The sequence below is a fragment of the Elephas maximus genome, chromosome 2 (assembly GCF_024166365.1).
Source record: "Elephas maximus indicus isolate mEleMax1 chromosome 2, mEleMax1 primary haplotype, whole genome shotgun sequence".
Classification (NCBI taxonomy): Eukaryota; Metazoa; Chordata; class Mammalia; order Proboscidea; family Elephantidae; genus Elephas; species Elephas maximus.
The window spans coordinates 212751083-212769458 of NC_064820.1; the positions used below are offsets into that span (position 1 = coordinate 212751083).

The 18376-nt window shown below is 38.4% G+C and overlaps 1 protein-coding gene across 5 annotated transcripts in view; it reads left to right on the forward strand.

The window, feature by feature from the left end:
• The window catches only part of ULK2 (unc-51 like autophagy activating kinase 2), a 177241-nt gene extending 159142 nt beyond the window's left edge, over positions 1–18099 (forward strand). For 3 of the 5 annotated variants that reach the window (XR_007516206.1, XR_007516208.1, XR_007516209.1), the window contains 4 exons: positions 7843–8000; positions 11451–11586; positions 12898–16570; positions 16789–18099. Coding sequence is in view for 1 of the 5 variants with exons in the window: in XM_049874618.1 (XP_049730575.1) it covers positions 7843–8000; positions 11451–11586; positions 12898–12956 (353 nt within the window). In the remaining 4 variants the exon portion in view is untranslated. The remainder of the gene's footprint in view (positions 1–7842; positions 8001–11450; positions 11587–12897; positions 16571–16788) is intronic. The other 2 variants (XR_007516207.1, XM_049874618.1) reach the window with 2 other exon arrangements.
• The last annotated feature ends 277 nt before the right edge of the window (positions 18100–18376 follow it).

The window sequence follows — 18376 nt, forward strand, 5'->3', positions numbered from 1 at the left end:
TACTTCTATTTCTAGCTTTAATTTGTGTGTGTGTGTGTGTGTGTTTTAAATGAAACTTTACAAATCAAGCCAGTCTCTCATACAAAAATTTATATATTTTTTATACTCCTAGTTGCTCTCCCCCTAATGAGATAGCACACTTCTCCTCTCCACCTTGTATTCCCTGTGTCCATTCAGCCAGCTTCTGTCCCCCTGTGCCTTCTCTTCTTCCTTCTAGGCAGGAGCTGCCCACATAGTCTTATATGTCTACTTGAGCCAAGAAGCTCACTCCTCACCAGTATCATTGTCTGTCTTACACTCTAGTCCAATCCCTGTCTGAAGAGTTGGCTTTGGGAATGGTTCCAGTCTTGGGCTAACAGAAGATCTGGGGGCCGTGACCTCCAGGGTCCTTCTAGTTTCAGTCAGACCATTAAGTCTGGTCTTTTTATGAGAAGTTGAGGTCTGCATCCTCCTGCTCACCTGCCCAATCAGGGATTCTCTGTTTTGTTCCCTGTCGGGAGTCATCGGTTGTAGCCAGGCACCATCTAGTTCTTCTGGTCTCAGGCTGATGTAGTCTCTGGTTTATGTGGCCCTTTCTGTCTCTTGGGCTCATAATTACCTTGTGTCTTTGGGGTTCTTCATTCTTTCCTCCAGATATGTTGAGACCAATTGATGCATCTTAGATGGCTGCTTGCTAGCATTTAAGACCCCAGAAGCCACTCGCCAAAGTGGGATGCAGAATGTTTTCTTAATAGATTTTATTATGCCAGTTGACCTAGATGTCCCCTGAAACCATAGTCCCCAGACCCCTGCCCCTGCTACTCTGGCCTTCAAAGCCTTTGGTTGTATTCAAGAAACTTCTTTGCTTTTGGTTTAGTCCACTTGTGCTGACCTCTTCTGTATTGTGTGTTGTCTTTCCCTTTGCCTAAAACAGTTCTTGTCTACTATCTAATTAGTGAATACAGCTCTCCCTCCTACCCGTGTAACCATCAAAGAATATTTTCTTCTGTGTTTAAAATGTGTCTTGAGTTTTTATAAGAGCAGTCTCATACAATATTTGTCCTTTTGCAGCCAACTAATTTCATTCTGCATAGTGCCTCCCAGATTCCTCCATATTAGGTTTCACGGATTTATCATTGTTCCTTATCGATGTGTAATATTCCATTATGTGAATATACCATAATTTATTTATCCATTCATCTGTTGATGGGCACCTTGGTTGCTTCCATCTTTTTGCTTTTGTAAACAGTGCTGCAGTGAACATGAGTGTGCATATATCTGTTCGTGTGAAGGCTCTAATTTCTCTACGATATATTCCAAGGAGTGGGATTGCTGGATCATATGGTAGTTTTACTTCTAGCTTTTTAAGGAACCGCCAAATTGATTTCCAAAGTGGTTGTACCATTTTCCATTCCCACCAGTAGCATATTAAGTGTTCCAGTCTCTCCACAACCTCTCCAACATTTATTATTTTGTGTTTTTGGGGTTAATGCTAGCCGTTTGGGGCTGAGATGGAATCTCATTTTAGTTTTGATTTGCGTTTTTCTAATGGCTAATGATAGCAGCATTTCCTCATGTACCTGTTAGCCACCTGAATGTCTTCTTTGGTGAACTGACTGTCATATCCTTTGCCCTTTTTTTTTTTTTTTATGCTTTCTTTGATTATCTACCTTTATTTTAAAAGAAATCATAGATACTACTTATTGCAAATAAATACGTCCGTTAGACCTGTGACACATATAGATTCACATTTGTGTGTTTGTGAATAACTTCAAATGTACAAGAATTCTGAAAGTATTATATTCTGGAGCAGGCATTTTATTTCTTTTTTATTTTTTGATATATTGTGCCTTAAGTGAAGGTTTACAAATCAAGTCAGTCTCTCATACAAAAACTTATATACACCTTGCTATGTACTCCTTAGCTGTTCTTCCCCTAATGAGACATCGCACTCCTCCTCTCTACCCTGTATTCCCCATTCAACCAGCTCCTGTCCCCCTCTGCCTTCTCATCTCGTCTCCAGACAGGAGTTGCCCACATAGTCTCATCTGTCTACTTGAGGCAAGAAGCTCACTCCTCACCAGTATCATTTTCTTACAGTCCAGTCCAGTTCCTGTCTGAAGAGTTGGCTTCAGGAATGGTTCCAGTCTTGGGCTAACAGAAGGTCTGGGGGCCATTACCTCTACGGTCCCCCTAATCTCAGTCAGACCATTAAGTCTGGTCTTTTTACAAGAATTTGAGGTCTGCATCCCACTGCTCTCCTGCTCCATCAGAGATTCTCTGTTGTGTTCCCTGTCAGGGCAGTCTTTGGCTGTAGCCGGGCACCACCTAGTTCTTCTGGTCTGAGGCTGATATAGTCTCTGATTTGTGTGTCTTTGCCCATTTTTTAGTTGGGTTATTTGTCTTTTTGTTGTGGAGGTTTTGTAGTATCTTGTAGATTTTAGAGATTAGACCCTGATCAGATATGTCATAACCAAATTTTTTTCCCCGGTCTGTAGGTTGCCTTTTTACTCTTTTGGTGAAGTCTTTTGATGTGCCTAAGTGTATGATTTTTTTAGGAGCTCCCAGTTACCTAGTTTCTCTTATGGTGTTTGTGCATTGTTAGTAATGTTTTGTAGTCTGTTTATACCATGTTGTTATTAGGGCTCCCAGCACTGTCCCTGTTTTTTATTCCATGATCTTTGTCATTCTAGATTTTGTATTTAAGTCTTTGATCCATTTTGAGTTAGTTTTTGTGTATGGTATGAGGTATGGGTCTTGTTTCCTTTTTTTGCACATGGATATCCAGTTATGCCAGCACCATTTGTTAAAAAGAATGTCTGTTTCCCCATTCAACAAACTTTGGTCCTTTGTTAAATATCAGCTGCTCATGGGTGGATGAATTTACATCTGGATTCTCAATTCTGTTCCGTTGGTCTATGTATCTGTTGTTGTAGCAGTACCAGGTTGTTTTGACTACCGTGGTGGTGTAATAGGTTCTAAAATCAGGTAGTGTGAGGCCTCCTACTTTGTTTTTCTTCTTCAGCAATGGTTTACTTATTCAGGGCCTCTTCCCTTTCCAAATGAAGTTGCTGATTTTTCTCCATCTCATTAAAAAATGTCGTTGGAATTTGAATCAGGATTGCATTGTATCTGTAGATCACTTTTGGTAGAATAGACATTTTCACAATGTTGAGTCTATCCAAGAGTAAGGTATGCTTTTCCACTTATGTAGGTCTCTTGGTTTCTTGCAGTAGAATCTTGTAGTTTTCCTTGTATAGGTCTTTTATGTTTCTGGTTAGATTTATTCCTAAGTATTTTCTTTTCTTGGGGGCTATTGTATATGGTACTCATTTGGTGATTTCCTCTTCTATGTTCTCTTTGTTGGTGTAGAGGAATCCAACCAATTTATGTATGTTTATTTTGTATCATGATACTTTGCTGAAGTCTTGTATTAGTTCCAGTTGTTGTGCATTCTTTGGGGTTTTCTGTGTATAAAATTGTATCATCTGCAAATAGGTATACTTTTACTTTTTCCTTGCCAATTTGGATGTCCTTTATCTCTTTAGCTAGCCTAATTGCTTTGGTTAGGACCTCCAGCACAATGTTGAATAAGAGTGTTGATAAAAGGGCATCCTCATCTGGTTCCCATTCTCAAGGGGAAAGCTTTCAGTCTGTCTCCATTAAGGATAATGTTGACTCTTGGCTTTGTGTAAATTCTCTTTACTATGTTGAGGAATTTTCCTTCTATTCCTGTTTTGCCAAGAGTTTTTATCATGAATGGGTGTTGGACTTTGTTACATGCGTTTTAATTGATAAGATCATGTGGTTCTTTTGTTTTATTTATGTGATGGATTACATTGATTGTTTTTCAAATGTTGAACCACCCTTGCATACCTGGTATGAATCCCACTTGGTCATGGTGAATGATTTTTTGAATTCTGTTGGCTAGAATTCTGTTGAGGATTTTCATGTCTAAGTTCATGAGGGATATTGATGTGTAATTTTCTTTTTTTTGTGGTGTCTTTTTACCTGGTTTTGGTTATCAGGATTATGCTGGCTTCCGAGAATGAGTTTGGGAGTACTCCATCCTTTTTTATGCTCTGAAATACCTTTAGTAGTAGTGGTGTTAACTCTTCTCTGAAAGAGATATTTCAGGGTAGAATTCTACAGTGAAGCTGTCAGGGTGAGGGCTTTTTTTGCTTGGGAGTTTTTTTGTTTGTTTGTTTTTTACCTCTTCAATCCCTTCTTTTTTTATATGTTTGTTTAGTTGTTCAATCTGTTTGTGTTAGTTTAGGTAGGTAGTATGTTTCTAGAAACTTGTCCATTTCCTGTAGATTTTCAAATTTGTTAGAGCACAAATTTGAAAATCTTTTAATTTCATTTGGGTCTGTTGTGATATCGCCCATCTCATTTCATACTCATATTATTTGCTTCCTCTCCTGTTTTTCTTTTGTCAGTTTGGCCAGTGGTTTATTGATTTTGTTGACCTTTTCAAAGAACCACTTTTTGGTCTTGTTAACTCAGTTGTTTTTCTATTCTCTGTTTCATTTTATTCTACTCTAATTTTTAATATTTGCTTTCTTCTGGTACCTATGGCTTGCTTTTGTTGCTCTCTTTCTATTTGTTCAAGTTGTAGGGATAATTCTTTGATTTAAGCCTTTCTTTTTGGATGTATGCATTTATTGCTATAAATTGTCCTCTGAGCTTTGCTTTTGTTTTGTCACAAGGTTTCTGGTAGGATGTGTTTTCATTCTCATTTGATTCTGTGAATTTCTTTATTCCATTCTTAATTTCTTCTGTAACCCTGTAGTTTTTCAGCAAGGTGTTGCTCAGTTTCCATGCATTTGATTTTTTTTTCCTTGCTTTTTCTCTTATTGATTTCTACTTTATGGCTTTATGGTCAGAAAAGATGCTTTGTAATATTTTGATGCTTTGGATTCTGTTAAGGCTTGCTTTGTGGCCTAATACATAGTCTGTTCTGGAGAATGTTCCACGTGCGTTGGAAAAGAAAGCGTACTTGGCTCCTGTTGGGTGGAGTGTTCTATATATGGCTGTGAGATCGAGTTGGTTGATTGTAGCTTTTAGAACTTTTATGTCTTTAATGAGCTGCTTTCCGGATGTTCTGTCCTTCACTGAAAGTGGTGTGTTGAAGTCTCCTACTATTATTGTGGAGCTATTACTCTCTTCAGTGCTGTTAGAGTTTGTTTTATGTATTTAGAGGCCTGTTGTTGGTTGCATAAATATTTATCATCATGTCCTCCTGGTGTATTGACCCTGTAATCATTATATAGTGCCTTCCTTATCATTTGTGGTTGATTTTGCTTTCAAGTCTATTTTGTCAGAGATTAATATTGCCACTCCTGCTCTTTTTTGATTGTTTGATATATTTTTTCCATCCTTTGAGTTTTAATTTGTGTCTGCGTCTAAGGTATGTCTCTTGTAGGCAGCATATAGACAGATCATGTTTTTTAATCCATTCTGCCACTCTGTGTCTCTGTATTGGTATATTTAGTCCATTTACATTCAGTGTAATTATTGATAGGTATGAGTTTAGTGCTGTCATTTCCATGTATTTTTTTGTGTGTTGCTGACCGTTTTTGTTCCACTTAATTTTCTGTGCTGAGTCTTTTTTCATTATGTGTTTTCATCTTTTTCATTGTCGCTTTTGTATTTGCTGAGTCTTTATGTTTTTCTTGTTTTTTATTTTGATGTGTAGGATTGTTAGTTTCCTTTGTGGTTACCTTAATATTTACCCCTATTTTTCTAAATTTAAACCAATCTTTTGTTTATATTGCCTTGACTTCCTCTCCGTATGAAAGATCTATGACTACGTTATTTAGTCTCTCTTTTTTGTTTTAATGTTGTCATCTTTTACATATTGACATCTCTGTTTCCATATTTTCCATTGTTTAGCTTTGATTTATTTTTGTGACTTCCTTATCTGGGTTGATATCTGGTTGTTCTGTCCTGTGTTCTAGTCTTGGGTTGTTATCTGATGTTACTGATTTTCTCTCCAGGGGACTCCTTTTACTATTTCTTGTAATTTCAGTTTGATTTTTACAAATTACCTAAACTTCTGTTTACCAGAAAATGCCCTAATTTGACCATCATATTTGAGAGACAGTTTTGTTGGATATATAATTCTTGGCTCGCAATTTTTTTTTCCTTCAAGGCTTTATTTATATATGTCATCCCATTGCCTTCTTGCCTGCATGGTTTCTACTGAGTAGTCTGAGCCTAGTCTTATTGACCCTCCTTTGTAGATGAATTTTTGTTTATCCCTAGCCACTCTTAAAAATTCTCTCTTTATCTTTAGTTTTGGCAAGTTTAATTATGTCTTGGTGACTTTCTTTTGGGATCTCTTTTGTGCAGGGTTCAATGAGCTTCTTGGATAGATATCTTCTCATCTTTCAAGATTTCAGGGAAGTTTTCTGCCAACAAATTTTCAACAATTCTCTCTGTATTTTCTGTCATCCCCCTTGTTCTGGTACTCTGGTCACTCATAGGTTATTCCTCTTGATAGAGTCCCATGTAATTCTTAGGGTTTCTTCATTTTTTTTAATTCTTTTATCTGATTTTTCCTCAAATGATTTGGTGTCATGTCCTTTATCTTCAGTCTCGCTAATTGAGACTTCAGTTCTGCATCGATTCTGTTCCTGTGACTTTCTGTTGAGTTGTCCAACTCTGAAATTTTACTGTTAATCTTTTGGATTTCTGTTTGCTGTCTCTCTATGGATTCTTGCAGCCTGTTAAATTTGTCATTATGCTCGTGTAACATTCTTAAGTTCCTCTTTTGCTTTATCTGTGTGTTACTTGTCTTATTCTACATTTGGCCTGATCTCCTTCCTCATCTCTTGAAGAGCTCTATGTATTCATCTTTTGAATTCTACCTCTGGTATTTACAAAAAATTATCTTCCTCTGGAAGATTTTTTTAATTCTTTGTTTTGGGTGCTTGCTGAAGCCATCGTGGTCTGCTCGTTCATGTGATTTGATATTGCCTGTTGTCTCCGAGCCATCAATAAATTATTTATTTTATGTTTGCTTACTCTGTCCTAGCTCCTTGTTTCCTTTTGTTCTGATATGATCAAATAGGCTGGTCATGTGAGCTAGTTTGATTATTGGTATCTTTGAAGGTCTCACGTCCTGTCATCAGGTGGTTAGAGCTGTTACTAGGTATGTGAGCCCAGGAGTCCATTTAATTTCCTTGTATGGATTCAGCTCGGGTGTCCAGATAGTTGGTCACCAAGTGTTGGTGTAGGCTCTAACCTACAGTTCTGTATAGGAAGGGATGGTTGGAGTAGGCACAGGTATCCAGCTGCGGTAGGGGTCATGTGCTGAGCGATGTTGGGGCCTGACAGCTGCCCCTGAGTGTCTGGGAGGAAAGCGTGTCCCTGATCCCGAGATTTCCTAGTTTGGTGAATTTTGCAGCCACACTATGTGCACCCAATGCTGTTAGCTGTAAGAATAGAGAGGCACTACTTATTCTTGGACCCCTGTCATGAGTGGCTAGGTGGCATGGGTGGAGGAGCCACGAGGCCTCTGGCCCCTGATGTCTGTAGGTGAGGACCCTGCTTAATAGTCATGGCAGTGTCAAATGTCGTGAATCTGCGACTTCCCCTTATAGCTGATATAGTTGAAAATGGGCTTCAGGTATATGGAGTTTTTTGCTTTTTGGCATTTAATTGATGGATAAAAGTGTCGTGTTTTTTCTCAATCTTTTCTTAACCGAAAAAGAGAGCATATGAAAGATTCTGATTTTCCAGTAATTTTTTTTTCAGTGATCACTTAGTGTCACTTTCCATTTATCAGCAGGAAAAATACATGCCACTGTGTTATTTCTGAAGAAAAACTAAAATTAATTCCCATCTCAACTTTTTCAGTTGTCAAAGATCTGAATGAACGATATAAATTTTGCATCGCCATGTGCAAGAAACTTACAGAAAAGCTGAATCGCTTCTTCTCTGACAAACAGAGATTTATTGATGAAATCAACAGTGTAACTGCAGAGAAACTCATCTATAATTGTGCTGTAGAAATGGTAACTTTTTTTAAGATTTAATATTGTATAGCACTATTTTATCTCTAAGAGTTTTTTGAATTGATACCGTATATTCCTCTTTTATTTTTTATGTTCCTCTTTAAATGTTTATGCCCTATCACCCCTAAGTCTCAAGTATTGTGGATTACCTCCTAAATCCTTTATAATATTTAAGTAACATTTAATGTAGCTTTTAAATCCTGTTATGACATTTGATAAAATTTGATGATTCCTCTTAAAATTTGCTAACATTAAACCTGATCTGATCTTTTCATAGTTTGCATCTAAAAGCTTTAGCTGGATCTGTTTCTGCATTTTCCGCTGTTTAGAAAATTTTTCTTTTTTTCTTTGTTTACCTCTGTGTCCCTACTGCCTAGAACAGTGCCTCGCACATAGCAGATTTGTTGGCTGGAAGTAAGGTCACTATAGCCCAGATTAGAATCACAACAGGTTTTTGGGTTTTTTTGAACTGACAGAATGAAAAAAAAAACTTCATCTGGAAAAGTACACATGTGTAGAATGGCCAAGAAGAAGAAGAAGAATGACAAGGGGCCAACCCTGTTAAAACACGTTTGGTAGAGAAAAGGAAAGCGCTAGATGAGTCAAATGAATACTACAGAGCAGGGATTTTCAGCCCTGGCTGTACTTGTAATCACCCAAAATGCTTTGAAAAACAAAGCAATGCTTGAGCCCTGCCTGCCCCTGATGTTCTGATCCAGCTGGGTAGACCTGAGCATCAGTATTTTTTAAAATGCCACCGATGTTTCTCACGTGCAACCAGGATTGAGAACCTTTGGGCTGGAGAGTCCTGAAGCAGGTTTAAATGCCTATGAAAATGTAATTTATGTTAAAGTGGCATTTCAGATTGGTGTCGGCGGGAATAAGGGTTCTTCAGTGAAAGGTGCTAAGATAATTCCCTGACTGTATAGAAAGAGCACTGGATATTTAGAAAACTTTGCCCTGATAAAGCTACTAGAAAAAATGCTACTTTGTTAACCAATCTGTAAATTTCATGTGCTGAGATTCTACTTACTGTCCTTAGTTAAGAATAGATACAAAGTAAAATCTACTTTCCAGTTGTCTGGTTATACTGGATACCCTATGGAGCAGTTCTGCGTTATCCTATACAGTCATTACAAGTCAGAATCAACTCAACAGCATACAACAACAGTATTATTAGAAATAACTTATTTGCTGTCTCTGTCTTTTTTTTTTTAATCTATACTTGTTCTGAAGTATAGATAAAAATAAACCAAAAAAACCCTGTTGTCATCGAGTCAGTTCTTACTCTTAGCAACCCTGTAGTACAGAGTAGAACTGCCCCATAGGGTTTCCAAGGAGCGGCTGGTGGATTCAAACTGCCGACCTTTTGGTTAGCAGCCAAGCTCTTAATCACTGTGCCACCAGGACTCCATAGATAAAAATAGAGACTGTTAAAGAGATGGGGAAAACCACTATTGGCCAATCTTATTTATACCACAGTAACATAATAGATTCCTCCCAAGTTTGTCTTCTTTAAAATGTACTGTTATACCCGTGGTCTTTTTTGAAAGTCATTATAATAAAGTCACATGAAAATAACTTTGGAATATAAACTGTTGACAAAAATGATAAACTTGTATCACTATTAACATGAGTAATACTCATTGTATTACTCTATACCAAATTAAGACTGTATGTGGTAAATTTCTTTTAGAATTTTGTGTCTGGAAAATGTCATCTCATAGGGACTTATGAAGTTTCCTTCCTTTCTGATAAGAGCCCTGTGACTTTAGTAAGCTCCTCCTTTGCCCTGGTTGTTTAGCAGGCTTTGTGGTATTAGCACTTACGTTTAGGTATGTATTTCTTATTCCTTTTCATCGCTCTGGTTTTCTGTATCCATTTTGTTTACCTTACTGTAAGCAGCTTTAAATTAATTTTTGAAAGAGACAGACATGTTAACAAGTTAGGATGCTGCATTGCTGACAGTTCTGGCATTTAATGATCAAAGGAAAAATCAGAATGCTGTTAGGAAAAACTCTCAAATACCTCTAACCCTGTGACTAATACAACTGTCCCTTCTTCCTAGAAAGCTCTTACCCTTCCTGTCTTCACCTTACTAACTCCTACTTTTGTGCCTAAACAACACTCCCTGCAGGCTTCCCTGATCTTCTCCTCCTTCCATAGTGTGGGTTAGATGCCCCTCCTGGGAACTCCGTGTCATCTGCTGCTTCTTCCTATAGGACCACATATTTCCTGGAATTAAATTTTCATTTTTGTGTGCCTGTATCTCCCTCCAAAGGAGCCCTGGTGGCGCAGTTGTTAAGCTCTTGACTGCTAACCAAAAGGTTGGCAGTTTGAACCCACTAGCCCTCCAGGGGAGAAAGATCTGGCAGTCTGCTTCCATAAAATCCCTGGGAGTATGGTAGTTGAGAGCTACAGCTGCTAACCAAGACATCAGCAGTTCGAATCCACCAGGTGCTCCTTGGAAAGCCTATGGGGCAGTTATTCTCTAGGGTCACTGTGAATCAAGGTCAGCTGGAAAGCAATGGGTTTTTTTTTTTTTTTTATCTCCCTCCAGACTGTGAACTCGCCTTCACTGTGTGCCCAGTACCTGTCATTTTGTAAATATTTTTGAATGAATGAGTGAATGAATTAAAAGACTAGACAAGGAAATTCTTTAACTAGGAAAAGAGGACAATAAGTGATTTTTAACATCATTTAATTATATTATTGGAACAAAATCTATATTAATGAAATGCTTGGTTACCCTAGTGTGAAAGTGTATATGTTTAAAATAAACTTTTTAGTGAAGTCATAGAACAGCCAGTGAAGGCCTCTAGTATAAATTTTCTGAGCCATGAATCTCAGAGTTCTCTGCAAGGCTATGTTTAAACACAATAACTCTTTTGTCAAGAAACTTCTTTGTATCTATCATCCCGATGAATCTTTTATATAGATTGGTCATTGTTGTTGGGTGCTGTTGAATTGGTTCTGACTCATAGTGATCCCATGTAACAGAGTAGAACTATTCCTTAGGATTTTCTTGGCTGTAATCTTTACAGAAGCAGATCGCCAGGTCTTTTTCCTGCAGAGCTGCTGGGTGGGTTTGAATGGCCAACCTTTTGGTTAGCAGGCAAGCACTTAACTGTTGCACTACCAGGTCTCCATATATAAAAAACCAAACCCATTGCCGTCGAGTCAATTCCAACTCATAGCGACCCTAAGGACACAGTAGAACTACCCCATAGAGTTTCCAAGGAGCACCTGGTAGATTCAAACTGCTGACGTTTTGGTTAGCAGCTGTAGCTCTCAACCACCACACCACCAGGGTTTCCATATGAATAATATAAAAATTCCATAGTTTCTGTTAATTCTAGATATATTCCATTTAAAGCTACATTGCTCAGATGAATTTCCGTTTTCTTAAAAAAAGTTGAGAATCTTCTCGTTTTTGTTGACTGGCTCCAGGTTCAGTCTGCAGCCCTGGATGAGATGTTTCAGCAGACTGAAGATATTGTTTATCGCTATCATAAGGCAGCCCTTCTTTTCGAAGGACTAACTAAGATTTTACAGGACCCTGCAGATATTGAAAATGTACATAAATGTAAGTTGGCTTATAGTGTATTGATTGTTACTTAACTTGTCTCCAACAGGTATAGTAGAAAGAGTTTGAAATCACACTGCCTAGGTTTGAATCTGAGCCTTCCAACCTTGAGCAAATTATTTAATTTTTCTTTCTCCTATAAGATGGGGATGATGACAAAGCCTACTTTGCATCCTGATCAAAAGGGGGAAAATGTAGAAGATTTCAAATTCTCATGGAAGTTTATCTAGTCTCAAAGGCTCCAGACTTTCTAGAGCCTTTGAGGCTAGATGAACCCGAAACTGTTGCCCTGAGATAATCGTTAAATATTAAGCCAAAAATATCCCGTAAAGTCATTTTTAAACCAAACAGTAGTTCAGCTTAATTAGTAAAGAATGTCTGCCTTGGACATTGTGCTGTTTTTAAGAACTATCTATATGGGATCAAATGACAACAGGAACTCAAAAGAGTAGATAGGAAATTGAGGGGGCAGTGAGTTTGTGTTAAAAGGAGGGTGAGAATGGTGGCACAACTTGAATTTATTCAGTGTCACTGAGTTGTACATGCAGAAGTTACTGAGTAGTGTATGTTCTGCTATGTATATTCTCAATGACGACAAAGAAGTAATTTTTTAAAAAGATAAAAAGAACACATAGGTTATTATTAAAATAAAAAGGCTACCTTGCAGAGTTGTTGTGAGGATTAGAGGTAATATATGTAAAGCACTGATGGCTTTTGTCACTAGTCTTTAGATTCTTACACTGCAGTACTACGTTGGTAAGCATGTGTTTGGGTGTGTAGAAACACTTCGCTTTTAATATTAAATGCAACTGTTTTAAGCCTCATGGGCTTAGTGACTAGAGAAGATAGACCTGATGTACTGGAGATTTGGTATAGATAGCAGAGTAGACATTGATAGGATGCCAGGATAATATTACTTAACAAATACAAACCCAGTAATCTTGAGCAGGTGGTGGTGGATCCCGTGTAGTGTATGTAGTGTACTACATTTTTTAATAGCCACAAGGGGATGGCAATCCTAAAATTACTTGCAATTGTGAGGAAGCTATTAAAATCTAATTGTTCTTTATTTGACATGCTTATGTAAATTTTACCACTTTGCAGCACTAAGCTAGAAACCATACCTAAACTATTCCCAGGCAGAAAGAAGAAACATTACTCAGGACTGTTAACTTTGGGGCAAAGATAGAACAGACAGGAGGAGGTAGGTAGAGTGATTTTCAAAAGGATGTTCATTAGTTCTTCTCTCCTTGGTCTGGAAAATATAAGTGATTTTTATTATGAATTTAATTTTTGTTATTTTATTTCTAGATAAGTCCAGTATTGAAAGAAGATTGTCAACACTCTGCTGTAGCACCGTGACGATGTGAGCAGCAGCAGGCTTACCCCGTGGACCAGTCAGTGGGATTGTGAGGTGATACGTTGGGGAGTTTAGCTTGGGTTCTGTTGCCCTATCCCTAGGAAACTGTAGTTTCTTAACTGGTGACTACCAAAGAACACGCAGTGGTTTCAAAAAGGAAAAACAATCCCAGAACTACACATTTGTAGGAAATCTGCCTTATTGGAGAAGTCACCCCTTCCCTTTTTCTTTGTGGAAGTAAAGCAAGAATAGTTCACTTGGCTCTCAGTTTTGAACCTGGTAAATAAATGTACCTTAGAACTAGAATTATCAGTACAGTTATTCTTAAGGATAACTAAGAATGCAACAAAGTGAGTGACCCTTCACTCACTTCACTAGAGCAATGTGTGAATTCCATGTGGATGAGAATGATGACAAGTTGTTTAGTTTGCCTGTCTCAAACTACTAGAAAATTATTGAGGCGTAAAACTGAAATAATCTCCATCTCATCCAGGCAGTTTGATATCTGGGGTAAGTTTGTCTAAATCTTAGCACATATCCTAAAACAGCTCAGCAAGCAACAGCTTAAGAAGAAGCAAACAATGGCTCTAGGAAGAAATTTTGAAGTCTTCAATTTGCTCTTATGTGACCACATGTTAATCTTCCAAAATATTTCATATTGCACTAATTTATTAAAATAACTGTGTAATGGATTTTGCAATTTAAAAATAAATGCAGCACAATGGACTTACTTAAAATATTTTACTTGATTGTATACATACACCCTTTCCATAATTCAAATATAATCTCTAGTGGACTTTTCAAGGTTGGAAAAAAAAAAACTGTATTCATGTAAACCTTTGCATTTTTTTTTTTTTTTCCTTTTAACCTATTCATCAAAAACTACAGGTTTTTCTCTGTAATGTTTGGAGTTGCTGGTTGTTTGCTTTTGGTTGCATTTTTTATGGTGCATGCAGAATGTGCATTGATGGCTGTGACCTCTAAATTTACTAAAGACTGGTAGGTTTATTTGGGCAGTGTTAAAACACATATACTCAAGAGGAATTCTCCAGAATTTTAATAGGGCCAAAACAAAGTGGTGACCTAAATGCTTGTTAGTGATGTGGAATTTCTACATAAAGTTAGTGAAAAATGAAGTTGATATTCTCTTAGGAAAATGGGCAGCTTTCTCCAACCTTATGGGTATTTTTCATGTTAATCCTGACAGTTCACCAAATATCTAGTCATGGAGAATGCAGACGGTTAACATCCTTCCAGAAATGTTTCAACTTTATATATTATTTTGTTTCTTTTACTTACCTGCTTGAATACTTGAATAAACCATTCTCCAGTTTTAATCCTTTTATTTTAATCCTTTCAGATACTGTAACCTGAACTCTAACAAATTACATGAAAGTTCTTTGGCATTAATCTAACTTTAGTGTACTGATAAAAAAACAAACATGGTTTTTACTTTACTTTGACACAGTAATGTAATTTTTACCTTATTTATCTGTATGAAATTCCAGCAGTTAATTTGAACATTTATTTGTATGATGTTTGTATTTTTAGGTCTTTAATACAGTGTTTCTACCTCTCAATTTGTAACTGCATGCATTATTCTTGAAACTAGGTAAACTCACTGAATTGTTGTGTAATAGCCTTTTTATTATTGCCTGTACAAATGTATATTAAGGTAAAATAAAACTGACAAAGTGTTTCTAGGGTACATTTGAATCCATGTTAAGTGGCTTGTCAAGCCCTGATAGTTCTTCAGTGAGTTTGGAGACTTGGTCATTGATATCCTTTGTCCTGCCCCAGGTTTTGATTCTTGGAGACTGTCATGCAGGCTGCCAGGAGCATGAATGTTGAGCGAGGATTCCTGTCCCTCCTTGGAGGGGGTTATAAACACTGTTGTTAATGATAATGTATTTTGTATAATTTTTCGGAGTTTACAGTGCAGTTTCATTTGTTATCTCAGTTATCACCTGTGTTATCTCAGTTGCTCCTCCATGTGGGTAGGTTTATTTTCTCCCTTCCTCCCACCCTTTTTTTTTTAACACACATGAAACAGGCTCAGAGAGTGTATCAGGTAACTAAAGAAGTGGCTAAAGCTGTGTGTTGTGACTTTCAATTTCATTTTTCTTCCTCTGTGTAATAAAGCGCTTGTGGTAGATGGTATGTGTGAAACAGTTATGTCTAAACAGCAGGGAAGAACAAATTGTAAAGTCATGGATAATGGTTCTGATTATACTTCCCTTATCAAGGCTAATTGTTTGAAGAGATTTTGCCTTGATTATAGCAATAATAAACAAATGCTTTATGCTTCCATGAGTATTTTTAAATTTTATATCTTTCTTAAAATGAAAACGGACCAGTGCACACATTCATGGATTGACGTCTGTATTCAAGCCATAACCTAGCAAATTATTGAGCATACAAATGTAAATAGAGGAATAATCAGTGAATTTGCTCACTGGCTATTTCTGCTGTAAGGATTTGTTTTAGCCTTTATTGGGCTTGAGGGCTTGTGCTCTAAATAGTTATTTCCCATAGTCCCTTTTTCCCATCTCCCCACCAAGAAGAATAACGAGAGCAAGAATTGTTCTGCTCTTACTAAAGTCATGGTATTAGAGCTAGGAGAGGGGCTTATTGTTAGGGTAGGCTCCTCAGTCTCCACAGGATAATAAGGAGAAATTTGAGTTGGACACAGTGGGCATGAGGGCATGGAGTGGGTGCCCCAAACCTATGCATTTACGATGTCCTGATTTCTCATGCCTCCATTCTATATGAAGGTGGTGTGGTCTGGAGCTGCCATCCTTATGATTTCCTCAATCCAGAGGAGGATAGTATCCCTCCTTCCAGCTCACCCATCTGCTAAGGCTTTCTTTTCTGTACTCTACTGGCAGTTTAGAGTAGCTGCTTTCCTGGTGCTTGTCTGGGAATATCAAGTTTGAAAATTCTGCCCAATTTTGATAAAAATTTAGTTGAGAGAAACAATATTCAGAGAAGACTGATAAAAATACCTGTAGTCTACTAATTCAGGTATCTGAAAAGTCCTGAGGCAGTATAAGTGGTTTGAGCCCAGGCTTTATAGGAAGGCTACTCCTACTTTTAATTTATGCCCCCCTTCTTTTGGTTTCTGTAAGCAGTCTTTCTGGAATTCTTTTGAAATAAAGCAAGGTTGATCAATATTTCTCTAGCAGGATTGCCTGCTGATGCACTTGTCATGGAGTAGCTACTGGTCAGAGAACTTAAAACTGTTGATAGGTGCATCTTAGAAACATCTGTGCCCACCTCTAGACTCCTTAGACAATCTACTTCTGGGTCCTGTACCCTGAGTCTGTAGCTACAGAAGTTCTTAGGTCCTAACCGAGTCTCATCTTTGTGTATCAAAGCCCTCGTGAGAACACCTTCTTTGGGGGATGGGTCAAGATGGTATTTTCTGCACCTGAATCAGAGGAAAACACATCAGAAACTGTCCACGTAGAAAAGTACTGCACTTCAGGACAACAGTCCCTGAAATCTCAGCATTTATGGAAGAGGCAAAGCCCCACCAATAAAGGACCTATGTGAATTCAGTGATCAAACCACACTAGAGATGAGAACGGAGACAGAACCTGCCAGCAGCGTGAACTTATGCAGGTGAGCCAGCAGAGGCTGGGTGGGAGAGACAGCCACAGGGAGGATCTGGGCACCGCAGAGCCCCAGAGGCACACGTGGTCAGTGAGGCCATGTCACTTCTCTTGGCAGGTGTAATCAACCTATAGGTTCTCCCCTTTTCACAGAAGCCCTCTTTTCAACCCAGTTTTTAATGTATCTTAAAGATCATTTTTGTTGTTTAATGTGTTCTCTTTTAACAGCCCTCCATGGTGCCTGCTGGGAGTGGACATGGAGCCAGCAGAGAGGCTGTGGAAATGACTAAGCCTGGGCATGAGGAGGCCCAGATGGTCAGAATTAGTTTCCTTTCACCTTTTGGCCTGGATGCTCTTCCGAAGTCTGCATAGGTGTGAGGTACAGGTTGGCCTTTCCTGGCAGGCGAGGGTATCTGGGAAAGGCCCCCCATGGAGCACCATCTCAGGGCTGTGTAGTTTAGAGTCCCTTCCTGCTCTTTGAGAGTTTCTGTCTAGGAAATGCCAGCTTGGACACTTGTTCTATACCTACTTTGGGATTTCTGCAACTAAATTTAGCAGTGTAGCTTAACAGTTAATAGCGTGAGCTCCGGAGGCAGACCGGTGATCTTTGTATGTCCTTGGGCAAGTGACCTAACCTTTCCAAACTGTAAAATGGGGGAACTAGATCTCAGAGGTCTTCTAAATAAGTCTATTAAATATTAAATATGTATTAATATTAGATATCTACTAAATCTCATAGAGTTGTGGTAAAAATTAAATAAATTATTAAGTGTGAAGTTCTCTGAACAGCACCTGGCACATATAATAGCTGTTGTGGAAGTTGCCCATCTGCAGTTCCTTGCTGTTTTTGCTTTTAGGGGATGGGGGAGACAGGAAGGAGTGAAGGATAATTTCTTTGGGGCAGCTGGTGAAAGGACATAGTTTTTAAGTAAAAGTTGTACTCTGCTTTCAGACATTCTTTAAGTTGCTATTTTAATATGGCTGTTTTAATTAAATGTTTGCTTCAGTCTATTATTTATTACTTCATTTGACTCACACCAACCCTTGCTTGCCCCATTGTACAGATGGAAAAACAGACTTAGAGAGTAATTTCCCCAAGAGAAAGGTCACACAGCTAGGTAGTGACAGAAGCAGACCACTGTCAGGGGCTGGACTCCCAGTCTGCTGGGTGGGAGCTCCAAGTGCAGTGAGCATCACCACTCCACAGGATGTGCCTACGGCCCAGACCTAAATCCCCAGGCAGCTCACCCTTAGCAAATCTCAGACGCTCACTACCATGGCTTTTTAAGGCTTCCTTTCTGATGATATACAGGAAGAGGGGAAGGAAAGAAGAGCTTTATGCCATTGGTACCCAAATATCCCCTGCTGGACCATCTGCTGCTTCACAGATGGCAGCAGAATTTCAAGAAGCAAGTGAGGTTAAAGAGCTCTGTGCAGCCCCACTTGGGACTGAACTGGAGGTTTCAGAAATCACTCTTGAGTCTCCCACTGAAAAGGGATTCTGTGACATGTTAATAAAGTTTTCCTGTTTCCAGTTTTTCTGTGTTGTCTTTATTGTTTTGTATTGAGATTAAGCAGTGGGGAATTTTTAGGTATAAGATGGGAGGAACCTAAATTCCAGGTTTGCCAAGGGGACCCTTTACAACTCTTGGGACCAGTTCTCTCTCTGGTGGCAATAGACATAGTTCTTTTCTCAATGAGTGTCCTTTTCTTTAGGGCCACTATGGGTCAAAATCTACTTGATGGCAGCGGGTTTGGTTTTGGAAACCCTGGTGGTGTAGTGGTTAAAGCTACGGCTCCTGACCAAAAGGTCGGC